Here is a 26,894-nt window from a genome sequence, read left to right as displayed (position 1 = left end):
AAGGAGATACAGGATGGTCGAGAGTGAGGTACAGTCATTCATTCATTCATTCAATTGTATTTGTTGAGCACTTTCTGTGTTCAGATAACTGAACTATGTGCTTGGGAAAGTGCAATACAACAATAAACAGATACTTTCTCTGCCCATAAAGAGCTCACAGTCTAGAGTTGGGGAAACAGATATCAATACAGATACATAAAATTACAGATATGTACATAGTGTTTTGGGGCTGAGAGCAGGGAAGAGCAAAGGGATAAATAAAATTACAGATACATAAGTGCTTTGGGGCTGGAAGGTGGGAAGAGCAAAGTGAGCAAGTCAGGGTGATGCAGAAGGGAGTGGGAAATGAGGAAAAGTGGGGCTTAGTTTGGGAAGGCCTCTTGGAGGTTAGACTTTGAAGCAGGGAAGAGTAATTGCTTGTCAGATTAGAGGAGGGAGGGCATTCCATGCCAGAGGCAGGACATGGGCTAGAGAGACAGGTGAGATCGAGGCACAATGAGAAGTTAGCGCTAGAGGAATGAAGTGTGAGGGCTGGGTTGTAGAAGGAGAGAAGCGAGGTGAGGTAGGAGGGAGAGAGGTTGGGGCAGGAGAGGTAGATTTGACAGTGATCCACACAGAGCCCACGGCTGAATCCATGAGAGTGGGTGTAGAAGGATAATTATAATAACAACAACAATAATAACAATAATAATAATAATCTGTGGTGTTTATTAAGGGCTTAATACACAATCCAAGAGTCATGGTACAAGAAGAAGTCTCGCCAGACTTTTACGAGCTGTAAGCTTTTCCTCTAGACTGTAAGCTCACTGTGGGCAGGGAATGTGTCTGTTATATTGTTCATTTGTTTATTCAATCGTATTTATTGAGCACTTACTGTGTGCAGAAACTGTATTAAGCGATTGGGAGAATACAATTAAAAGACATTTTCTGCCCACAATGAGCTTGCAGTTGGACTCTTCTGCCCCCTGCCAGTTTTTTTTTTTTTAATGGTATGTGTTAAGCGCTTACTACAGGTCAAGCACTGTTCTAAGCCCTGGGGTTGATACAAGTTAATTAGGTTGGGCACGTCCCAAGTCCCACATGGGGCTCACAGTCAAAGTAGAGACAGACTGAAGAGCAGGGGAGAAATCAGGGCTGGAGATGTAGATTTGGGCATCATGGGAAGCAGCATGGCCTAATGGTTAGAGCACCAGCCTGGGAGTCAGAAGATCATGGGTTCTAATCTCCTCTCCGCCACTTGTCTGTTGTGTGACCTTGGGCAAGTCACTTCACTTCTTTGGGCTTCAGTTACCTAGGCTGTAAAATGGGGAATGAGACTGTGAGCCTCATGTGGGACCCAATTTGCTTCTATGCACCCAAGCGCTTAGTACAGTGCCTGGCACATAGTAAGCATTTAACAAACACCAGAATTATTATTATTATTATTATTGTTATTATTATCATCTGTATAGAGTTGGTAGTTGAAGCTATGGGAGTGAATGAGCTCTCCCAGGGAGTGGGTGTAGATGGAGAATCAAAGAGTTCCCAGAACTGAACCTTGAGGGACCCCCACAGTACGCGCTCAATAAATACGATTGACTGACAATGACAGTAGTTTTATCAGCGAAAACCCTGAAGGCTCCGCACGCTCTCACTCCTTGTGGTGGTTTAATCACTGAAATCAACCGTTAGCATTTATTGAGCAATTACTGTGTGCAGGGAACTGGACTAAGCGCTTGGGAGAGTAGAAGCAGAGTGGCCTAGTGGAAGGAGCCTGGGCTTGGGAGTCAGAGGTCGTGGATTCTAATGCCAGCTCTGCCACTTGTCTGCTGTGTGACCTTGGGTAAGTCACTTCACTTCTCTGGGCCTCAGATCCCTCCTGTGTAAAAGGGGGATGAAAACTGTGACCCCCACGTGGAATAACTTGATGACCTTGTATCTACCCCAGTGCTTAGGGCAGTACTTGGCATACAGTAAGCACTTAACAAACACCATCATTATTATTTTTATTACAAGCCCTCAGACCTCCCCACGCTCCCGCCCTGGGCCTCCCCTCTTCCCGCCCCACAACACTTGGGTATATGTATGTTCGTATCTATAATTCTATGTGTTTATATTAATGCCTGTTTTTCTTGTTCTGATGTATGTTCGTATCTATAATTCTATGTGTTTATATTAATGCCTGTTTTACTTGTTCTGATGTGTATATAGATCACTAATTCTATTTATTTATATTGATGCTATTGTTGCCTGTTTCTTTTTTTGATGTGCATATCTCTAGCTCTAATTCTGTTTATTTATATTGATGCTATCAATGCCTGTTTACTTGTTTTGATGCCTCTCTCCCCCCTTCTAGATTGTGAGTCCCTTTTAGGCAGGGATGGTCCCTCTTTGTTGCTGAATTGTACTTCCCAAGTGCTTAGTCCAGTGCTCTGCATCCAGTAAGCGCTCAGAGAAGCAGCGTGGCTCAGTGGAAAGAGCCCGGGTTTGGGAGTCGGAGGTCATGGGTTCAAATCCCAGCTCTGCCACTTAGCTGTGTGACTTTGGGCGAGTCACTTAACTTCTCCGTGCCTCAGTTCCCTCATCTGTAAAATGGGGATTAAGACTGTGAGCCCCATGTGAAACAACCTGATCACCTTGTAACCTCCCCAGCGTTTAGAACAGTGCTTTACACATAATAAGCACTTAACAGATGTCATCATTATAGAGAAACAGTGTGGCTCAGTGGAAAGAGCAAGGACTTTGGAGTCAGAGGTCATGGGTTTGAATCCTGGCTCTGCCAACTGTCAGCTGTGTGACTTTGGGCAAGTCATTTCACTTCTCTGTGCCTCAGTTTCCTCATCTGTACACATGGCTCAGTGGAAAGAGCACGGGCTTGGGAGCCAGAGGTCATGGCTTCAAATCCAGACTCCACCAATTGTCAGCTTTGTGACCCTAGGAAAGTCACTTAGCTTCTCTGTGCCTCAGTTACCTCATCTGTAAAATGGGGCTTAAGACTGTGAGCCCCACGTGGGACAACCCGATCAACTTGTATCCTCCCCAGCTCTTAGAACAGTGCTTTGCACAAAGTAAGCACTTAACAAATGCCATCATTATTATTAAAGAAGCAGTGTGGCTCAGTGGAAACAGCACGGGCTTTGGAGTCATAGGTCATGGGTTCAAATCCTGGCTCTGCCAATTGTCAACTGTGTGACCTTAAGCAAGTCACTTCACTTCTCTGTGCCTCAGTTACCTCATCTGTAAAATGGGGATTAAGATTGTGAGTCCCCTGTGGGACAACCTGATCACCTTGTTACCTCCCCAGCGCTTAGAACAGTGCTTTGCACATAGTAAGCGCTTAATAAATGTCATCATTATTATTATTATTCTTGAACTAATGCCTCTCTTCCCCCTTCTAGACAGTGAGCCCGTTGTGGGTAGGGATGGTCCCTCTTTATTGCCGAATTGTACTTTCCAAGCGCTTAGTAAGGCGCTCTGCCCTCAGCAAGTGCTTAGTAAATAGGACTGAATGAATAATAATCATAATAATGTTGGTATTTGTTAAGTGCTTACTATGTATCAAGCACTGTTCTAAGCACTGAGAAGCAGCATGGCTCAGTGGAAAGAGCATGGGCATGGGAGTCAGAGGTCATGGGTTCAAATCCCAGCTCCACCTATCTTGTCAGCTGTGTGACTTTGGGCAAGTCACTTAACTTCTCTGCGCCTGAGTTATCTCATCTGTAAAATGGGGATTAAGATTGTGAGCCCCACGTGGGACAACCTGATCACCTTGTATCCTCCCCAGCGCTTAGAACAGTGCTTTGCACATAGTAAGCATTTAATACCAAAATTATTATTATTATGGAGGGGGGGATACAGGGTGATCAGGTTATCCCACACAGGGCTCCCAGTCTTCATCCCCACTTTACAGATGAGGGAACTGAGTCCCAGAGAATCAATCAATCGTATTTATTGAGCGCTTACTGTGTGCAGAGCACTGTACTAAGCGCTTGGGAAGTACAAGTTGGCAACATATAGAGACAGTCCCTACCCAACAGTGGGCTTACAGTCTAGAACGGGGAGACAGAGAACAAAACCAAACATACTAACAAAATGAAATAAATAGAATAGATATGTACAAGTAAAATAGAGTAATAAATATGCACAAACATATGTACATATATACAGGTGCTGTGGGGAAGGGAAGGAGGTAAGACGGGGGGATGGAGAGGGGGGCGATGATCACCTTGTATCCTCCCCAGCGCTTAGAACAGTGTTTTGCACATAGTAAGAGCTTAATAACAAAATTATTATTATTATTATTATGGGGGGATATACAGGGTGATCAGGTTATCCCACATGGGGCTCCCAGTGTTAATTGCAAAATGAGCAAAATCTGGTAATAGTGGGGTTTTTACATATATAGCTACTCATCAGGTACTTGAAATAAAAACACAAGCGCCCCCTCTCCATCCCCCCCATCTTACCTCCTTCCCTTCCCCACAGCACCTGTATATATGCTTGTACATATTTATTACTCCATTTATTTATTTATTTATTTTACTTGTACATATCTATTCTATTTATTTTATTTTGTTAGTATGTTTGGTTTTGTTCTCTGTCTCCCCCTTTTAGACTGTGAGCCCACTGTTGGGTAGGGACTGTCTCTAGATGTTGACAATTTGTACTTCCCAAGCGCTTAGCACAGTGCTCTGCGCATAGTAAGCGCTCAATAAATACGATTGATTGCTTGATTGATCCCCATTTCCCAGATGAGGGAACTGAGGCCCAGAGAAGTGAAGCGACTTGCCCAAAGTCACGCAGCGGACAAGCGGCGGAGTGGGGATTCGAACCCACGACCGGGCTCTTGTCCACCGAGCCGCGCCGCTTCTCCGGGACGGCCCGAGGACTCCGCGCGCATGCGCGGGCCCGCCCCGTGAGGCGGCGCCGTCCCCGAAGCCACCGCGCATGCGCGCTCCGCTCGGCCAGGTCAGGCTCGGTAGGCGCGCTTGGCATCTCGCCACCCCGTCTTCGGCCGCCGGGTCCGCGTGCGTCACGTGACCCGTGCCCACCGCCCCCTGCAGGCCGCCCCGCCCCGCCCCCTGCAGGCCGTCCCCGCCCCCTGCAGCAGGCCGCCGCGGCCCACCAAGATGGCGAAGGTTTCGGACCTGTACGACGTGACCTGGGAAGGTAATCATCATCAATCGTATTTATTGAGCGCTTACTATGTGCAGAGCACTGTACTAAGCGCTTGGGAAGTACAAATTGGCAACATATTGAGACAGTCCCTGCCCAACAGTGGGCTCACAGTCTAAAAGGGGGAGACAGAGAACAAAACCAAACATACTAACAAAATAAAATAAATAGAATAGATAGGTACAAGTAAAATAAGGTAATGCCCAGGGCCTGCCCAGAGCGGGCACCCCCTGCGGGGAGGAGGGCCGGCTATTACGACTGCCAGCTGTGTGACTTTGGGCAAGTCACTTCACTTTTCTGGGCCTCAGTTACCTCATCTGCAAAATGGGGATGAAGACTGGGAGCCCCCCATGGGACAACCTGATCACCTTGTAACCTCCCCAGCGCTTAGAACAGTGCTTTGCACATAGTAAGTGCTTAATAAATGCTGTTATTGTTTTATTATTATTATTATTATTATTATCCTCTGTCTGGGCGGGCACGGGGAAGGAGCCACGGCAGGCCCGGGCAGGAAGCGGCGCCTCCCAGCTCCGGCCTGGGCATCCCCGCACGTCCCCATGCCCAGGATCGGCTCCCCCACTGTCATCATCATAATACTAGTGATGGCCGTTCAAAGCAATCAATCAATCCTATTTATTGAGCGCTTACTGTGTGCAGAGCACTGTACTAAGCGCTTGGGAAGTACAAGTTGGCAACATATAGAGACAGTCCCTGCCCAACAGTGGGCTCACAGTCTAGAAGGGGGAGACAGAGAACAAAACCAAACATACTAACAAAATAAAATAAATAGAACAGATATGTACAAGTAAAATAAATAAATAGAGTAATAAATATGTACAAACATACATACATATATACAGGTGCTGTGGGGAAGGGAAGGAGGTAAGATGGGGGGATGGAGAGGGGGACGAGGGGGAGAGGAGGGAAGGGGCTCAGTCTGGGAAGGCCTCCTGGAGCAGGTGAGCTCTCAGCAGGGCTTTGAAGGGAGGGATTGATTGATTGATTAAGTGCTTGCTATGTGCAAAGCACTGTCCTAAGCGCTCGGGAGGTTACAAGGTGATCAGGTTGTCCCACGGGGGGCTCACAGTCTTCATCCCCGTTTTACAGATGAGGGAACTGAGGCACAGAGAAGTTAAGTGAATAATAATAATGATGGCATTTATTAATCAATCAATCGTATTTATTGAGCGCTTACTATGTGCAGAGCACTGTACTAAGCGCTTGGGAAGTACAAGTTGGCAACGTATGGAGACAGTCCCTATCCAACGGTGGGCTCACAGTCTAGAAGGGGGAGACAGAGAACAAAACCAAACACATTAACAAAATAAACACAATAATAATGATGGCATCCTCCCCAGCTCTTAGAACAGTGCTTTGCACAAAGTAAGCACTTAACAAATGCCATCATTATTATTAAAGAAGCAGTGTGGCTCAGTGGAAACAGCACGGGCTTTGGAGTCATAGGTCATGGGTTCAAATCCTGGCTCTGCCAATTGTCAACTGTGTGACCTTAAGCAAGTCACTTCACTTGCTTGTGCTTGCTATGTGCAAAGCACTGTCCTAAGCGCTCGGGAGGTTACAAGGTGATCAGGTTGTCCCACGGGGGGCTCACAGTCTTCATCCCCGTTTTACAGATAATAATAATAATAATAATAATAATGGCAGCTGTTAAGCGCTTACTATGTGCAAAGCACTGTTCTAAGCGCTGCGGGGGGGATACAAGGTGATCAGGTTGTCCCATGTGGGGCTCACAGTCATAATCCCCATTTTACAGATGAGGTAACTGGGGCTCAGAGAAGTTAAGTGACTTGCCCAAGGTCACACAGCAGACAGGTGGCGGAGCTGGGATTCAAACCCATGACTTCTGACTCCAAAGCCCATGCTCTTCCCACTGAGCCACGCAGATGAGGGAACTGAGGCACAGAGAAGTTAAGTGAATAATAAATGATGGCATTTATTAATCAATCAATCAATCGTATTTATTGAGCGCTTACTGTGTGCAGAGCACTGTACTAAGCACTTAGGAAGTACAAGTTGGCAACATATAGAGACAGTCCCTACCCAACAATGGGCTCACAGTCTAGAAGGGGGAGACAGAGAACAAAACCAAACATACTGACAAAATAAAATAAATAGAATAGATATGTACAAGTAAAATAAATACATAAATAAATGGAGTAATAAATATGTACAAACGTATATACATGTATACAGGTGCTGTGGGGAAGGGGAGGAGGTAAGATGGAGGGATGGAAAGGGGGATGAGGGGGAGAGGAAGGAAGGGGCTCAGTCAGGGAAGGCCTGTTCTAAGCACTGTTCTAAGCGCTGCTCCCCCTTCTAGACTGTGAGCCCACTGTTGGGTAGGGACCGTCTCTCTGTGTTGCCAACTTGTACTTCCCAAGCGCTTAGTACAGTGCTCTGCACACAGTAAGCACTCAATAAATACGATTGATTGATTGATTACACTGCACGGCATAGTGGTTACAGCACGGGCCTCGGAGTCAGAATAATAATAATAATAATGGTATTTGTTAAGCACTTACCATGTGCAAAGCACTGTTCTAAGCGCTGGGGAGGTTACAGGGTGATCAGGTTGTCCCACGGGGGGCTCACAGTTTTCATCCCCATTTTAGAGATGAGGTAACTGAGGCCCAGAGAAGTTAAGTGACTTGCCCAAAGTCACACAGTTGGCAGAGCCGGGATTTGAACCCGTGACCTCTGACTCCAAAGCCCGAGCTCTTTCCACTGAGCCACGCTGCTTATCCAAGCTCCACCACTTGTCTGCCGTGTCACCTTGGGCCAGTCACTTCTCTTCTCTGTGCCTCAGCTACCTCACCTGTAAAAAGGGGATTGAGACGGTGAGCCCCATGTACGTCAGGGATTGGTTCCAACCCTTTTTGCTTGTATTCACCCCAGTGCTTAGAACAGTGCCTGGCACATAATAAGCGCTAAACAAATACCAGCATCATTATTGTTAGAGAAGCAGAGTGGCTCAGTGGAAAGAGCCCGGTCTTGGGAGTCAGAGGTCATGGGTTCTAATCCCGCCTCTGCCACTTAGCTGTGTGACTTTGGGCAAGTCACTTCACTTCTCTGTGCCTCAGTTCCTTCATCTGTCAAATGGATATTAAGACTGTGAGCCCCATGTGGGGCAATCTTGATTACCTTGGATCCCCCCCCAGCGCTTAGAGCAGTGCTTGGCACATAGTAAGAGCTTAACAAATTCCAACATTATTATTATTAGTATTACAGCGCTTAGAACAGTGCTTTGCACAGAGTAAGTGCTTAACAAATACCATCATTATTATTATTATTACAAGGTGATCAGGTTGTCCCATGGGGGGCTCACAGTCTTCATCCCCATTTTACAGATGAGGGAACTGAGGCACAGAGAATAATAATAATAATGATGATGATAGTGGCATTTATTAAGCACTTACTATGTGCAAAGCACTGTTCTAAGCACTGGGGAGTTTACAAGGTGATCAGGTTGTCCCACGTGGGGCTCACAGTCTTAATCCCCATTTTACAGATGAGGGAACTGAGGCACAAAGAAGTGAAATTACTTGCCCAAAGTCACACAGCTGAGAAGTGACAGAGCCGGGATTTGAACCGATGACCTCTGGCTCCAAATCCTGTGCTCTTTCCACTGAGCCAGCTGCTTCTCCTTCCGGAGCCGCCCGGCCAGGGGAACCTTGCTCTGATCTTGGAGCTGGGACGAGGAGTAATAATAATGATGGTGTTCGTTAAGCGCCCACTATGTGCCAAGCACTGTACTAAGCGTGGTGGGTACAAGCAAATCGGGTTGGACGCAGTCCCTGTCCCACGTGGGGCTGACAGTCTCAATCCCCATTCTACAGATGAGGTCATTCAGGCCCAGAGAAGTAAAGTGATCTGCTCAAGGTCATACAACAGATAGAGGGCAGAGCTGGAATTAGAACCCATGACTTTCCGACTCAAGCACGTGCTCTATCCACTACGCCATGTAGGAGCAAAAGTAAATTGGGTGCCCTCTCCCCCAAACTTTCCCGGAGAGGGCTCACTGCAAAGGTGTTTTACTCAGACGCACCTCCTGGTAATAGTAGTAATTATGGTATTTTTTTAAGCACTAAACTGTGTGCCACGCACTCTACTAAGCGCTGGGGAGGATACAAGCATATCAGTTTGGATACAGGCCCTGTCCTACATAGGGCCCACCGTCTTAATCCCCATTTTACAGATGAGGTTACTGACGCACAGAGAAGTGAAGTGACTTGCCCAAGGCCACATAGCAGACAACTGGCAGAGCCGAAATTAGAACCCATGACTGTCTGACTCGGGATAGGCCTGAGCTCTATCCACTAAGTCATGCTGCTTTTAGACTCAGAGACAAGAGGAAGGTCTTACTCAAGGGGATAAATTTAGGAACTAAACATTGTTTTCAATTAATCATATTTATTGAGCGCTATCTGGGTGCTGAGGTCTGTACCAAGCGCTTGGGAGAGTACAGTATAACAGCATTCATTTAGTCGTATGTATTGAGCGCTTACTGTGTGCAGAGCACTGTGCTAAGTGCTAGGGAGGGTACAGTACAACAGTAACCAGGCACATTCCTGTTACCTGGCCACAAGGAGAGAGAGACAGTCATTAATATTAATAAATAGCAGATACTGTACATGAGTGCAGTGGGGCTGAGGGTGCGGTGAAAAAGGGTACAGTTCCAAGTCCAAGGAAGACCAGAAGGGAGAGAGAGTACGGGAATTAAAGATTTTAATAATGGTATTTGTTAAGCTCTTACTATGTGCCAGGCATTCATTCAGTCGTATCTATTGTGCGCTTACTTTGTGCAGAGCACTGTACTAAGCATTTAGCACTGTACTAAATGCCAGTGTAGATACAAGCTAACCAGGCTGGACTTAGTTGGAGAAGCCCTTTTGGAGGAGAAGTGATTTTAATAAGGCTTTGAAAGTGGGGAGAATGATCATCAGTTGTATATAAAGGAGGGGTGAGTTCCAGGCCAGAGACAGGTCATGGACGAGGGGTCAGCAGTGAGATAGATGAGTTCGAGTTATAGTGAGGAAGTTGGCATTAGAGGAGTGAAATGAGCTTATTAGGTTGTAGAAAATCAGGGAGATAAGGTAGGTAGGGGCAAGACGATTGAATGCTTTAAAGCCAATGCTAAGGAGTTTCTGTTTTGATGCAGTGGTGGATGGGTAACCACTGGAGGTTCTTAAGAACTAGGGAAATGTGGATTTAGCAATTTTGTAGAAGAATAATCTCATCAGCAGGGTGAAGTATGGACTTGAATGGGGAAAGACAAGAAGTAGGGAGGCCAGCAAGGAGGATGCAGTAGAGGTGGAGTAGGGTAACTCCTTGGACCGACATGGAAGCAGTTCGGATGGAGAGGAAAGGGCAAATTTTAGCGGTGTTGTGAAGGTAGACCTCCCGGATTTGGTGGCAGATTTCGGATAATGCCAAGGTTATAGGCTTGTAAGATAGGGAAGATAGTGGTGCTGTCCACAGTGATGGGAAAGTCATGAGGAGGACGGGGATTGGGTGGGAAGATGTTATGGGCATCTTAAGTTTGAGGTGTTGGCAGGACATCCAAGGAGAGATGTTCTGAAGGCAGGAGGAAATATGAGACTGCAGAGAAGGGGAAAGATCAGAACTGGAAATGTAGATTTGGGAATCAGTTGCATAGAGATGGTGGTTGAAGCCAGGGGAGTGAATGAGTTCTTCATGGGGGTGGATGTAGATGGAGAATAGAAGGGGACCCCAGAACTATTTATTTATTTATTTTACTCTATTTATTTATTTTACTTGTACATATCTATTCTATTTATTTTATTTTGTTAATATGTTTGGTTTTGTTCTCTGCCTCTCCCTTCTAGACTGTGAGCCCACTGTTGGGTAGGGACTGTCTCTATATGTTCCCAACTTGTACTTCCCAAGTGCTTAGTACAGTGCTCTGCACGCAGTAAGCGCTCAATAAATACGATTGAATGAATGGATGAATGAACTGAGCCTTGAGGGACCTCACAGTTAGTGAGTAGGAGGCAGAGGAGGAGCCTGCGAAAGAGGCTGAGAATAGCAACCAAAGAGATAGGAAGAAAGCCAGGAGGGGTCAGTGACAGTGAAGCCAAGGTTAGATGAGAAAGAAGCATGGTCTAGTGAATAGAGCACGGGCCTGGGAGGGAGAAGGACCTGGGTTCTAATCTCGCTGTGCCACTTGTCTGCTGTGAGATTTGGTCAAGTCACTTCACTTCTGTGTGCCTCAGTTACCTCATCCATAAAATGGGGCTTAAAACTGTGAGCCCGATGTGGGATAAGGACAGTGTCCAACCTGATTAGCTTGTATCTATCCCAGTGCTTAGAACAGTGCCTGGCACGTAGTAAGTGCTTAACAAATACCATCAAAAAATGTTTACAGGAGAAGGGGGTGGTCCAATCAGTCAGGCATTTATTGAGTGGTTACCTTGTGCAGAGCACTGTACTAAGCACTTGGGAGAGGACAACACAACAGTAAAACACACTGACTGCCCACAACGAGGTTCACAGTGTTGAAGGCATCTGAGAGGTTGAGGAAGATTAGGATAAAGCAAAGCCCATTGGTTTTGGTAACAAGGAGATCATTGGGGACAGTTTTGGTAGAGTGAAGGGGGTGGAAGCCAAACTGGAGGGAGTTGAGGAGAGGAAGTTTGAGGGTGTATAATAATAATAATAATAATAATAATAATAATAATAACTGGTATTTGTTAAGCACTTACTATGTGCCAGGCACTGTACTGAAAGCTGGGGTGGGGCTTAGCACAGTGCTCTGCACACAGTAAGCACTCAATAAATGCAGGCGAATGAATGAATACAAGCAAATCAGGTTGGACATAGTCCCTGTCCCATCTGGGGCTTACAGACTGAACCCCCATTTTACAGATGAAGTAGCTGAGATACAGAGAAGTGAAGTGACTTACCCAAGGTCACAGAGCAGAAAAGTGGCTGAAAAATGGCAAAGCCAGGATTATAGCCCATGACCACCTGACTCTCAGGCCCGTGCTGTCCTTCACTGTGCCATGCTGCTTCCATGAGAGAGTGTAGACAACTCAAGGAGTTGGAGAGGAATGGTAGGAAGGAGACGGGGTGATAACTGGAGGGAGCCATGAGGTTGTGGGAATATTCAGTCAGTCAGTGGTACTTATTTGAACACTTACTGTGTGCAGAGCACTGAACTAAGTGCTTGGGAGAGTACAATACAAAAGAGCAGGTGTAGACCAATACTGTCGACAAGGCGCATACACACAGTGGAGAGGCAGACATTAAAGAAGATTAGGAAGATAGTAGACTATAAGAGTGTTTACATAAGCATTGTGAGGCTGGGGTGACTATCGAAGATTTTAAGAGGTACACAGCCTAGTTCATAGTTAAATCAGAGGGGAGAGCAGATGGGAGAAATAAAGGGATTTTGAAAGTGGGAAGAATATTAGAATGTCAGATATGATGGGGAAGGAGTTCTAGGCCTGAGGGAAGATGTGGGCAAGGGGTTGGTGGTGAGAGAGAGAGAGAAAGAGAGACTAGATCCAGGTACAGGACGCAGGTTGGTAATAGGAGAGCAGAGTGTGTGGTTTGGGTTGTAGTAAAAGATTATTGAGGCTTGGTAGGAGGGAGAGAGGTGTTTGCTTTAAAGCCAGTGGGAACGAGTTTATGTTTGATGTGGAGGTAGATGGGCGACCGTTGGAGTTTGAAAAGTGGCGAGGTTTAAACTGATCATTTTTCAGTAAAATGATCCAGGTGGCAGATTGAAGTTTGGACTGGAGAGAGGAGAGGCAGGGAGGTCAGCAAGGAAGGAGATGGCAGTAATGAAGGTGGAATAAATGCTTGGATCATCGTGGTACCAAATTGGCTTGCTCATATTCATCTCCACTTTCCTCTCCTGTTAAAAAAACTAACATGGTTGGCAAAAAATGAACAGAAGCAGTTTTTAATGTAAATTGTTTCTTGACTAGGAACCTTATTTAGAAAAGACTGCTTTTGGTAACCAAAATATTTCAGGGAAAGACAAAAAAAGTAGTTTCCATGTGGTTCCATGTTTATTGGTTGACATCTGGGTTGCAGTAACAGAAGGTGTGTTTTCAAGCTGCAGTACAGTACATGAAGTTTCCCATTCTGTTCACCTCCCCACTGTGGTGTCTCTGCACTTGGGTCTGTACCCTTTGAGCACTTTGTTACCCCCACCCCTAGCTTTACAAGACTTTATACATATCCTTATTTTCTGCTGCCACCCTTCTGTCTTATTTATTTTAATGTCTGTCTTCCCAGCTAGATTTTAAGTTTCCTGAGGCCTGATTGAGTGCTTTAAAGTCCATGGCAAGGAGTGTCTGTTTTATGTAGCTATAGATGGGCAACCATTGGAGATTTTTGAGGAATGGGAGATCATGGACTGAACTTTTTTTGCGAAAAATGATGTGGGCCGCGGAGTTAGGTATGGACTGGAGTGGGGAGAGATAGGAGGCAGGGAGATTGGCAAGGAGGCTAATGTGGTAGTGTGGGATAGGATAAGTGGTTGGATCAACATAGTAGCAGCTTGGTTGGAGAGGGAAGGGCAGATTTTAGTAATCTTGCGAAAGTTGAATCCACAGGATTTGGTGACATTGAATATGTGGGTTGAATGAGAAGAGTTGAGTTTAGGATACTGTTAAGGTTACAAACTTGTGAAACAGGGAGGGTAGCGATGGGAAAACCAGGGGAGGTCAAGACTTGGATGGGAAGATGAGGAATTCTTTTTTGGACATGTTAAGTTTGAGGTGTTAGTGGGAGATCCAAGAAGAGATCTTCTGAAGGCAGGAGTAAATACAAGACTTTAGAGAAGGAGAGAGATCAGGGCTGGAGTTAGATTTGCAAATCATCCACAAAGAGGTGGTAGTTGAAGCAATCAGAGTGAATGAGTTCTCCATATGAGTGACTGTAGTGGGGGAATGGAAGGTGACCCAGAACTGAGCCTTGAGAGACTCCCAGAGTTAGAGCCTGGGAGGGAGAGAAGGAGCCTGCGAAAAAGACTAGAATAAGCAGCCAAAGAGGAGGAGAATCAGGAGAGGACAGTGTCTGTGAAGCCAAGGTCAGATAATGCTTCCAGGAGAAAGGGGTGGTATACAGTGTCAAAGGCACCTGATCCGTCCCAGAGAGGAGGGTGTGTTAGATTTGACAGGAAGAAGTTCATTGGTGACCTTGGAGAAACTGATCTTAATGGAGTGAAGTGTGTAGAAACCACGGTGTAGAGAGTTGAGAAGGGAGTTAGCGGAAAGGAGGTGAAAGCAGAGATGTATACAACCTGTTCAAGAGGTTTGAACAGGATCGGTGGGGAGATTCTGCAATAGGTGGATGGTGCAACTGGGGTTCGGGGACAGTATTTTTTAGGATTGGGGAGATGTAGGTGTTTTTGAAGGCAGAGGAGAAGGAGCCATCAGGAAGTTAGCAGTTGAAGACTGCAGTCAGGGAGGGAAGAACAGTGGGAGCAGTTGTTTTTAGATGCAGCAGCATGGCCTACAAGATAAAGCATGGGCCAGGAAGCCAGAGGATCTGAGTTCCAATCCCAGCTCTGCCACTTGCCTGCCGTATGACCTTGGGCAAATCACTTTTCTTTGTCTCAGTTTCCTCAACTGCAAAATGGTAATTCACTATCTGTTCTCCCTCCTACTTAGGCTGTGAGCCCCATCTGGGACAGGAACTGTATCCGGCTTGATTAGTTTGTATGCACCTCGGTGCTTAGAACCGTCCCTGACACATAGTGAGTGCTTAACGAATACCATAAAGAAGTGTGGAGGGGGTAGATTTTGAAACCAGGAGAGAGATCTCCCTTTTATAGAAGTAATAGTATTTATGTGTGCTAAGCACCTGAGAAAGCTCAGGTGAGGATTAGCTACAATCTCTTGCCCTTAAGAAACTCTAAGAATGAAGAAGAAACTCTAAGAAAGAATGGTCTAAGAATGAAGGAGGGAAGGGGACTGGCAGCAGATGCATGAGGAAAAACTTGAATAGTGCAGCTTCCAGCCCCTGTGGGTGGTTTGTAGTGGGGTGGTGAAGGAGCTGGTTATCTTTCTAACTCTGTTGTATAGTACTCTCCCAGTGTAGTTCAGTGCCCTGCTCATAGTAAGTGCTTCATTCAGTCATTCAGTCGTATTTATTGAGCACTTACTGTGTGCAGAGCACTGTACTAAGCACTTGGGAAGTACAAGTTGGCAACATATAGAGACGGTCCCTACCCAACAGTGGGCTCGCAGTCTAGAAGGGGGAGACAGAGAACAAAACAAAACATATTAACAAAATAAAATAAATAGAATAAATAAGTACAAATAAAATAAATAAATAGAGTAATAAATACGTACAAACATATATTAATATATACAGGTGCTGTGGGGAGGGGAAGGAGGTAAGGGGGAGATGTGGAGGGGGAGGAGGGGGGGAGGAAAGAGGGGGCTCAGTCTGGGAAGGCCTCCTGGAGGAGGTGAGCCCTCAGTAGGGCCTTGAAGGGAGAAGAAAGCTAGCTTGGCGGATGTGCGGAGGGAGGGCATTCCAGGCCAGGGAGATGACGTGGGCCGGTGGTCGATGGCGGGACAGGCGAGAACGAGGCACGATGAGGAGATTAGCGGCAGAGGAGCGGAGGGTGTGGGCTGGGCTGGAGAAGGAGAGAAGTGGGGTGAGGTAGGAGGGGGCGAGGTGGTGGAGAGCCTTGAAGCCCAGGGTGAGGAGTTTTTGCCTGATGCGTAGGTTGATTGGTAGCCACTGGAGATTTTTGAGGAGGGGAGTAACATGCCCAGAGCGTTTCTGCACAAAGACGATCCAGGCAGCGGCGTGAAGTATGGATTGAAGTGGGAAGAGACAGGAGGATGGGAGATCGGAGAGGAGGCTGATGCAGTAATCCAGACGGGATAGGATGAGAGCTTAAGCCGGGTAGCGGTTTGGATGGAGAGGAAAGGGCGGATCTTGGCAATGATGCGGAGGTGAGACCGGCAGGTTTTGGTGACGGATTGGATGTGAGCGGTGAATGAGAGAGCAGAGTTGAGGATGACACCAAGGTTGCGGGCTTGTGAGATGAGAAGGATGGTAGTGCCGTCAACAGTGATGGAAAAGTCAGGGAGAGGGTAGAGTTTGGGAGGGAAGACAGGAGTTCAGTCTTGGACATGTGGACATTCATAAATACCATTGATTGAGAGAGTATGCTTTTGAATACAAATTAAGCTTAATTTGAACTTCTTTAGTATAAATTTAGGGCAAATGAGTAAAATTTTGTACAAATATTTTTCAACCAATGCTCAGTGTTCTAAAGCACACAATGAGGTCTCATTCATTGTATCGATTATATGTTGCCAACTTGTACTTCCCGAGTGCTTAGTACAATGCTCTGCACACAGTAAGTGCTCAATAAATACGATTGAATGAATGAATGAATTAAGGGCAAGTGTTATATTAAAGCGATTTGCAAAACTTGAAAGTTTTGCAGAACCGAAGTGGCAAGAGCAGAGCTGAGGTCCAAGAAGAGTTGCTGATTTGATTTTTGCGTTTAGACAATCAATGATAATAATAATAGTGGTATTTGTTAAGTGCTTACCATGTGCCAAGCACTGTACTAATCACTGGGGTAAATACAAGATAATAACGTCCCACATGGGGCTCAATCTGTAGGCAGGAAACAGGCATTGAATCCCCATTTTGCAGATGAGGGAACTGAGTTACAGAGAAGTTAAATGAAGCCAAGGTCCCACAACAAGTGACAGAGCTGGTATTAGAACCCAGGTCTTTGACTTCCAGGCTCGTGCTGTTTCCACTCGGCCATGCGGCTTCAATCAATCCATTTAATTTACTGAGCCCCTAATGTGTGCAGAGCACTGGATTAAGCATTTAAGAGAGTACAGTAGAGTTAACTTACATGGTCCGGTAGAGTTAACGTACATGGTCTATTGCCTCAAGGAATGTTCAGTCTAGCAGGGGATTCAGGCACTAAAACTGATAGAAAGGAAGAAGAAAAAGCAAATTTGTGCATCAGTTAGTGCTTAAGTAATAGGGTATGTATTTATTAGGCATGTACAATGTGCTAAATACTGAGGTAGGTAAAAGCTTATGAGATTGGTCACAGTCTGTGGCCACTTGAGATTCATTAGCTTATATCTACCCCACTGCTCAGCGTGGCGTAGTGGAAAGAGCACGGGCTTGGGAGTCAGAGTTCATGGGTTCTAATCCTGCCTCCTCCACTTGTCAGCTGTGTGACTTTAAGCAAGTCACTTAGCTTCTCTGTGCCTCAGTCACCTCATCTGTAAAATGGGGATTAAGACTGTGAGCCCCACGTGGGACAACCTGATTACCTTGTATCTCCCCAAGTGCTTAGAACAGTGCTGGGCACATAGTAAGCACTTAACGAATACCATTATTATTATTATATAAGAAACTGAGGTAAAGGGACTTTAACACAGTAGGCCGGTGGACAGCTGGAACTCGAACCCAGGTCCCTTGATTCCTAGTCTTTTGTTCTTTTCACTAGGCTATACTGCCTTACAGTGCTCTTTACCCAGTAAGCGCTCCATAGATATGCTTGAATGAATATCTGAGTGCTACGAATGTGTGTGACTTTGTGTATAGTTAAGTTGGCATGGATAGTTGAAGTGGCCAGTAGAGGATATAAAGTGAGGAGATTAGAGATTTCTCCTCCAAAAAACCTCCCCAGCAGGGTTCAGTGAAAAGAACCTGGGGCTGAGAATCAGAAGACTTGAGCTCTCATCCTTCAGACTGTAAGTTCGTTGAGGGCAGGGAATGTGTCAACCAACTCTGTTTTTTTATACTCACCTAAGTGCTTAATACAGTGGTCTACACACAGTAAGAGCTCAGTAAATGCCTTTGATTGATCCCAGGATTGTCACTGGCCTCCTCCCGTGACTTTGGACAACTCTCAGGGTCTGTGGCTTATCTAATTACCTTGTATCTGTGAGATCTGAATAGATACAAGGTAATTAGATTTTATGTGATTTCAGAGGGGCTTTGAAGATTTGGTTTTTTATACCTATTTTTAGTACATTTATACTATTTCAGTATTTTTTTTTATCATGGGACCCCATTAATTTACTCTCTTGCTTAATATGCTATTTTCATGTAGTCTATTTACTGGTGCTAACTGAGTGACTGTGATTAGCAAGCACAGTAGAAGGAAGGGGAAAGGTATTGATATATCAAATCAGTGTTTTTTCAGTATTTACTGTGTTCACAGCACTGTACTAAATGTTTAGGGGAGTATAGTCCAACAGTCAATAGAGACTTTCCCTGCCCACAGCGAGCTATCTTAAAAACAATTGGTAAGCCATAGAGAGCTCACAGGCAAAAAGCAATATAAAGCAAATGGACATATCAAAGCATGAATATGTGAATGTATGTATCGAACACCGTACTTTCTTTAAAGGTGATGCTATTTATTAGTCAATCCCCTCCAGTGTGTGGCTGAGGCCGAAAAGACATGCGTACGACAAATAGTTCATTGAGCATGTAAAGGTAGTTCTAGCCTTCTGCACCACTGTACATGTGTGTCCCTTGCAGAGCCAGTTACACTTTCTGAGATCAGTCAATCAATCAGTGGTATTTATTGAGCATGTGCTGTGTGCAGAGCACTGTACTAAGCACTTGGGAGAGTACATTACAAAATAGCTGGTTGAAATGATCCCCACCCACAAGGAACTCAAGTTCCTGCTGGCTGCAGAACACTGTATTAGGGGTCTGGCATAACACTACAGGAAGAGAAGTTGTGGTCTTAGCCCTCAGAACAAATGGTCTATTAGGGAAGAGTCGTCAATCAATAGAGCACTGTACTAAGTATTTGGGAGAGTACAATATAACCAAGTTGGTAGACACATTCCCTGCCCACAATGAGTTTACAGTCTAGAGGTACAAAAGTATCTACATAGTATTGGCTAGTATCGGCTGATAAGCAGCATGGCTCAGTGGAAAGAGCACAGGCTTGGGAGCCAGAGATTGTGGGTTCATATCCCAGCTCTGCCGCGTGTCAGCTGTGTGACCTTGGGCAAGTCACTTAACTTCTCTGTGCCCCAGTTACCTCATCTGTAAAATGGGGATAAACACTGTGAGCCCCATGTGGCACAACCTGATCACCTTGTATCCTCCCCAGCGCTTAGAACAGTGCTTTGCATATAGTAAGTGCTTAACAAATGCCCCCGTTATTATTATTATTATTATTATTATTATTATTATTATCATCTACATGCAGTGTGAAAGCATATTAGCATCCAAATTCTGCGTTGGCAGAAGGAGACCAAGACCTTTCCTAATTACTGACCACCAGTGATCCATTGTCATAGCATGTTGTTAGGGGCTGTGCTGTGTCCATAATATTAGTCTCCCCCTCTAGACTGTAAGCTCATTGTGGGCAGGGGATGTGTCTGTAATATTGCTGTATTGTACTCTCCCCAGGGCTTAGTACAGTGTTCTGCCCATAGTAAGCACTCAGTATAACTGAGTGAAACACAATTATTGTTTTCCTTGCTTGTATGTGCCCCCTTTCAGTTCCCTGACCAAAAGCGTCATAATGTCGGGCTTGTCATATGCTGTGCAGCCTGCTGTTGCTTAGTACAGTGCTCTGCACACAGTAATTGCTCAATAAATACGATTGAATGAATGAATCAGTAGGCTGCAGGTGCCAGTTGATAGCCCCATTATGATAGCCCTCCTCTCACTTAATCAGCTCTTTGACCATTGTTTTTTCTGGGCAAGAGTAATTCCTCATTTTCGACTGAAACAGAAAAGATTTTGTAATTATCTTCATTCAATAATGTTTTAATAATGGTCTTCAAAATCAGGGACAAAATGCATTATTATTGTTTCATGACCTCTCACGCAACTACCGTTATGTTTATTCCATAAATACCAGTTTTTCACAACAGTATAGTATTGTGAAAAGTACAGAGGTAAGTTTCTTAAAAAGTGCACTGGTAAGATTCTCTCAGTTTTGGATTAGCTTCATACTTTGCATAGTAGGAGTTAATTGAGGTCCAGGTCTTTTGTGCCATATCTGTTACTCTTTTTAATACTCTTTAAATGCTGTTCTTTCCCAGAGCAGGAGAAAAATATGATTAATGTTTCTGCAAATGGTTCTTTTCTGATTTCATTCAGTTCCAAGAATCAGAAGGTGTCGTGACATCACCAAGGGAGAATTAAAAAACATGTGAAAGAATTTTAATAAGAGCTTGGTTTTACCATAAAAACACTAAATGACATTTTCTGAATTCTAAAATCCATCAAGTAACCTTTCAATAAATATGTTTCCTTTCCCACCGAAAAGGGGATTTCAGAAATTCAGGTCTTCCTACTCCTTTTCTGTTTCAAACAGACTGCTGTTGAGATTTGATCTTGTGACTAATCCAATTCGCTAACAGACCTTATCTCTTGGTGTGCCCCCAGAGGATAACCACTGAAGACCCGGGGATATGTGCATATGAATATTGGTGTAAGGGTCCCAGAATTAGGAAATTATCTTTATGGGCTAAGGAATTGAAAAGATCTCATCAGATTTGCAGATGGTGTAAAATTGGGAAAGGTTGCTAACATTTCCAGAAACAAGAAGAAAATGCAGAATGGCTTCTACAAATTAGAAGGAAGATCCAACCAAGCAAGACAGAATTCAGTAGGATTATTACATATGGAATGGGAAAGATTTTCTAGTCCCAAGTAGAACAGAAGAAAAACCCGGGTACAGGAATTGTAGTGTGCTTTCACTGATGGTATTATTGAATTTTAATACTGGTGTTTCTTTCAGTTTCTTTCTCTGTTCTCATGATACTGTCCAGGTTTTGCAGCATGTTCCATTTACCTTGGCTCAAACCCCTCGTCCATCTGTTCACACCATTTCCTTCTTCCTCCTGGAAGTATTTTTTAGTGACCTTAAAATCTCATTGTAAATCTCATTGTTCACCGTCTCGTAGTAGATAATAAAGCATCTTTAGTAAGTTAATAAACTTTTACTAAGTAGTATTTAAAAGACACCACGTTGAAAAATTATTTACAGATGTACACATTAGAAACTCATCTAATTAATAAGATGCCGTTATATACATTTACATTGCATTTATAATTTGTGTGAACTCATCCAAACTTCATACTGCTTCTTGGATCACTTTTCTAAGACATTATTCTACATGTCTCCCCACCTCAAATGATTAACCATCCCCCTCCACATCAAGCAGGAAATCCTGACTACTTGTTTTAGGGCACTCCTTCCTCCCCCTCCTAGTTATCCATTCTCTTCTCCCACTACACCTCAGGTTGTACTCTTCTTGCCCCTCAAACTAACGTACTCATTGTGTCTTTCTTGTCTCTCCCATCACTGATCTCTTGGTTACATCCTCCTCCAGCATGGCTCAGTGGAAAGAGCACAGGCTTTGGTGTCAGAGGTCATGGGTTCAAATCCCTGCTCTGCCAGTTGTCAGCTGTGTGACTTTGGGCAAGTCACTTAACTTCTCTGTGCCTCCGTTACCTCATCTGTAAAATGGGGATTAAGATTGTGAGCCCCCCGTGGGACAACCTGATCACCTGGTTACCTCCCCAGCGCTTAGAACAGTGCTTTGCACGTAGTAAGCGCTTAATAAATGCCATCATTATTATTATTAGTGCACCGTACATTATCTCCTGTGGGAAATTATACTTTTTATAGCAGTCTTTGGCTTAACTCAATACTTTCACAGAACCAGTTAAATGGCAAGAACTGGGAAATCCTGTATCAGAGTTGATTTTAAGCCGGAATTTTGTTTATTTCATCTGCTATTTAAAAAAACTGATGTTATTGGGATATAGCAATAGGAGTTTTTTATGCAAGAGTTAAGAATATCCTATATACTCTGCATGTTTATCTCCTTCACTGTGGATTGTGTCTAGTTTTGTTCACTGCACTTTTGCATCTTTTTTTAAAGGACTGGAAAATAAGGTTTTTGAGAGTGGCTGTTAAGGAGGGCAACCTTCTGTGTATTCATTCCTCCAAGAACATTTGTTGTCACAATCTACTAATAAATACTGGACTGTGTATTTGTCTGACCCACAATGGCATTTCCTTGTCTTTTTTCCTTTTTTTCCATATGGCATTTAGTAATAATGATAATAATGGCATTTATTAAGCTCTAACTATGTGCCAGGCACTGTTCTAAGCGCTGGGAAGGTAACAAGGTGATCAGGTTGTCCCATAGGGGCTCACAGTCTTAATCCCCATTTTACAGATGAGGTAGCTCAGGCCCAGAGAAGTTAAGTGAGTTGCCCAAAGTCACACAGCTGACACTTGGCAGAGCCGGAATTTGAGCCCATAACCTCTGACTCCAAGTTCTGACTATTTGAGTTCTGTGTGTCCAGCACTGATCTATGTGCTGGAGTAGATACAAATCAATCAGGTCGGACACAGACCCTGTCCTACATGGTACTCAGTCTAAATAGGAGAGACAACAGGTATTGAACCCCTGTCTGTCAAGGAAACTGAGGCACAGAGAAAGAAATAGCATGGTGTAGTAGAAAGAGCTCTTAGTACAGTGCTTTGCACACAGTAAGCGCTCAGTAAATACGATTGAAGAAGAAAGCACTGGTTTGGGAGTCAGAGGACCTGGGCTGTTGTCTACTCTGGGATCTTGGACAAGGTGCTTAACTTCTCTGTGCCTCAGTTCCCTCATTTGCAGAATAGGGATTCAATACCTGTTCTCTCTCCTACTTAGACTGTGAGCCCCACATGGGCTCTGATTATCGTGTATCTGCCACAGTGGTTAGTACAGTGCTTGACACATGGTGAATGCTTAACAAATACCTGAGTTAAGAGTTGTGACTTGCCCAGGGTCACACAGAATGAGTTGCAGAGTCAGAATTAGAACCGTGATCCTCTGACTCTCAGACCTGTGCTTTCCGTTAGGCCAGTTGATGAGTCCCCTCACGGTGCTCTTCCATGATTCTGGTTCATGAGATGTTAAATTATTTTGTTCTCATTCTCCTAATGAATTGTACACACAGTAGATCATGTATGGTAATAATAATTATTTTGAATTTGTGAATTTGCCTTTTATCCAGTAAGAATACATTTTTGTTTTATAGAATACATTTTTGTTTTATAGAAATGCGGGACAAAATGAGAAAATGGAGAGAAGAAAATTATCGAAATAGTGAACAAATAGTGGAAGTTGGAAAAGAATTAATTAGTGAATATGCGTCTAAGCTTGGAGATGATAGTAAGTTCATTCTTTTAATGATTTTTACTTTTTTATATTCAAATTTAGCATTTTCATCCAGTTTTGTATTCAGGTGCTTAGCCCATGTATATCCTTTCAAGCAATTGGGGCTCTTTGCGTAATAGTTGTAATAATCTTTCAGTATTCCCAAGGTGTTTCCCATTTTCTATTTGGGGAAAGAAAAAAGAGTCAGACAACTACACATAGAGCTAAAATTTTCTCATTTAGTATATAAATGGTATTTATAGAGTGCTTACTGTGTGCAGAGCACTGTACTAAGTGCTTGGGAAAGTACAGTGCAGTAGAGTTGGTAGACCCAGTCCGTGACCTCAAGTAGTCTGCAAGTTGGGGAGACAAATTTTCAAATAAATTACGGATAGGAAAATCAGCAGAATATAAGGATGCATACATAACACTGTGTGACTGGGAGTGGGGTGAATACCGAAGTCTTTTGCTGCCATGCCAGTGCAAAGATATTTTTTGCATGTTTTCAAATTCCGGTGTTAAGTTCTCTCTCAACAACGTGTCCCTTTTGATGTGGCAGCAAATAATATGAAGTAGTCAGTGAGGGGAAAATTTTCTGAACCAGCATAATTGAGGTCATATTGTTTTACTCGTAAGCTTTCAATTAAGGTTGCTTCAGAATTTCTCTTACACAGAGGGAGATTATATTTCCTTAATACATTTCCTCAGGACATATCGTTTCATCCCAGAGTTGTTAGGAATAATTGTTCCGTACAACATTTTATGTTTACATATTAGGCCTCATGAAGGGATTGTAAAATGCTTTATGGGTTTTTTTGAGGCAATATTTTAAAGTCATAAAATTTCCTAGCTTCTTGGTAATGGTGACAACACTGCCATCCTCTCTATCCCATTAGTTTGCAATGTTGGCATCACCTTTGGCACCTCCATGGTTTTCATTTCCTGCGTTCAGACTGTATTTAAATTCTGTTGTTTTTCCCTCCAAGTTTTTCCTGGGTCCACTGCTTCCTCTTCTCCCGTACAGTCACTGCCATGGTTCATACTCTCATTCTCTCCCAGGTGGATTACTGTACTGTCTCTTTACTAGTCTTTATGTCTCTATCCTCTTTTTACCTCAGTCTTTTTGTACACCATGTTGAAAGTGTTCAGTGTTCATATACTTTCTCAATTCTTCCATAACATGGGTTTGAATGCATATTTTGGATGGAACACTTAAAGGGAATTAGGAGAAGTTATTTCTTTGGATAGACCACAATTCAGTGTCTAATGAACCAGATAGTGGACAGATGTGACAGCACTTACGGTGTCCTTATTATAACACATTTTCTTTAAAATCTAACCCCAACATCTAAAGAGAACTGATTTTTTATGCCCACATGTCTATTCATATGTATTCTTCTTCAAGGATGGTATCTGCTGGTGAAATGTCTAAATATGAGTGTGGCTAAAAAGACTGATGAGGAATTAATAGACTATATACACCAGGCAACCTTGAGATTATTTATAAAAAAACTGTAGGCCAGTCCTTGAGTCACAGTTTAGCTAAGATATTTATTTGTGTTACTGACTTCATCTAAGCAAATGGTAGATGGAAGCCAAATATTAACTTATATATTCAGTGTATTTCTAAATTGAGGAATGCTTTTGGCTGCCATTTGTTTGTTTCATTTATTTCTTCATGTGTGTGTTGCTTTGAGATGACTTTTGATAACACCCATATTAATCTTGAACTAATACTGTTCATCAAGCACTCAGTACAGTTCTCTGCACATAGTATGTGCTCAATGTACGGTTGATTGATTTGGGAGTAAAGGTGATTTTAATTAAAAATAACTAGTTTAAATTTTTCCAATTTGACAAGCTGAATTCTTTATTCTGTAGTTCAAAAAACAGAATCTTACTAGAGCTCTTTAATTTCCATGGCTGCAGGACATTTTGTGTAGGAAAACTCAGTCCACTATTGAAGGTGTTGGGCCCGAGAACCTCCGTGGAGTTATTAGTGACAGTGCTAATGTTTTATGCAGAACGGCTCTACTCTCTTGTCTTTATTAGTCCTGTTCCACTGGGGTAGTGGATGCAGTAAGCCAGTCTGCAAGCCACAGGGCAGCCCGTTGAGAAGTGCTTGTCGGGACTTTATGTACAAGGCCCTTTGTCAGTCAAAATAAATGCACTGTCAAACCGACACGGCTGTATCACCACACTCCAGCTGATGGTGGCCAGGGTAGCTATCTTGGTAATTTCTACAACCTTCTTTGACCCCGTGGAGCCAGCTTTGTTCAGGATTTCTGCTGAGCCTGTTCACAGCATGAGAAGCCTGGATCATCATCAATCGTATTTATTGAGCACTTACTGTGTGCAGAGCACTGTACTAAGCACTTGGGAAGTACAAGTTGGCAACATCTAGAGACAGTCCCTACCCAACAGTGGGCTCACAGTCTAAAAGGGGGAGACAGAGAACAAAACCAAACATACTAACAAAATAAAATAAATAGAATAGGTATGTACAAGTAAAATAAATAAATAAGTAAATAGAGTAATAAATATGTACAAACATATATACATATATACAGGTGCTGTGGGGAAGGGAAGGAGGTAAGATGAGGGGGAGGGAGAGGAAGGAAGGGGCTCAATCTGGGAAGGCCTCCTTCCAATAAATACGATTGATGGTTCTTTGGTCAGAAACCTCCACCACGGGTGGCATTGTGACAAAAGGCATCCCCTACTTCCAGTTGACTCCCCGCCTTTGGTGAAGTGTGGGGTGAATTTTGGGGGGAGCCATAAATAGCAAACCAAGGAATGATCTTCTCAGTTCCTTCATGCATTTTCTAATGGCTTTTTTAAAATATTGAGGATGTGAGATTAAATAAACTGGCGATTTCATGGCACCAGTTTAATCTGGATGTGGCTTTAGAATATGCCTATTCAAATACTAGTGGGAAGAAAAAAAATCAGAATTTTTTGTACATTTAACAATGCTATGTTATTTATCTTTTAGATGCTTCCTCTTTTTTCCCCATAATTTATTTTCATTTAAAATGTCTCTTTTGTGCCTAGTTTGGATAATATACGAACAGGTGATGATCGCTGCCCTGGACTACAGTAGAGATGATTTGGCATTGGTAGGTATTTGAGTTGATATTTTTCCTTTGTATTTGCCTTGTATAATTCGTATAATTCCTTTTTTTCCCCTCAAATTTAAGTAGTCCAAGACACATGTCTGGAACTCATCTGTATTTTTTTTTTTTTTGGTATGTTAGACTTTTAATAAAAACTCTGTCACATGGAAGTCATTTTGTGCAAAATGAATTCTTAATGCTAATTTTTGCTAAACCTAACTATATGATAGCTTTCCTTTATTTAATTCATATCAGTGATGTTATGGTGACATTATACTGGATAAAATCCAATAGGTTTCTTTTTAAAATGAGAATTGTGTAATGAGCCCCTTCTTTTTCAAGACATTTAATGCAGCAGATATCTGTGGGAGGGTTACTTATGTAACATGGGGAAATTTTTTGAAGAAATACACTTTTTTTTGACAAAGTA

At 43.5% G+C, this 26,894-nt stretch overlaps 1 protein-coding gene across 2 annotated transcripts in view; it reads left to right on the top strand.

The window, feature by feature from the left end:
- Window positions 1-5,061: 5,061 nt before the first annotated feature.
- Window positions 5,062-26,894, top strand: part of EMC2 (ER membrane protein complex subunit 2) — a 65,803-nt gene continuing 43,970 nt past the window's right edge. For both annotated transcript variants that reach the window (XM_038744997.1, XM_038744996.1), the window contains exons 1-3: window positions 5,062-5,148; window positions 23,250-23,363; window positions 26,403-26,467. In XM_038744997.1, coding sequence (XP_038600925.1) covers window positions 5,109-5,148; window positions 23,250-23,363; window positions 26,403-26,467 — 219 coding nt within the window. In that variant the 5' untranslated portion in view covers window positions 5,062-5,108. The remainder of the gene's footprint in view (window positions 5,149-23,249; window positions 23,364-26,402; window positions 26,468-26,894) is intronic.

The sequence above is a fragment of the Tachyglossus aculeatus genome, chromosome 4, assembly GCF_015852505.1.
Source record: "Tachyglossus aculeatus isolate mTacAcu1 chromosome 4, mTacAcu1.pri, whole genome shotgun sequence".
NCBI lineage: Eukaryota > Metazoa > Chordata > Mammalia > Monotremata > Tachyglossidae > Tachyglossus > Tachyglossus aculeatus.
This window is presented reverse-complemented; position numbering and strand designations above follow the sequence as displayed.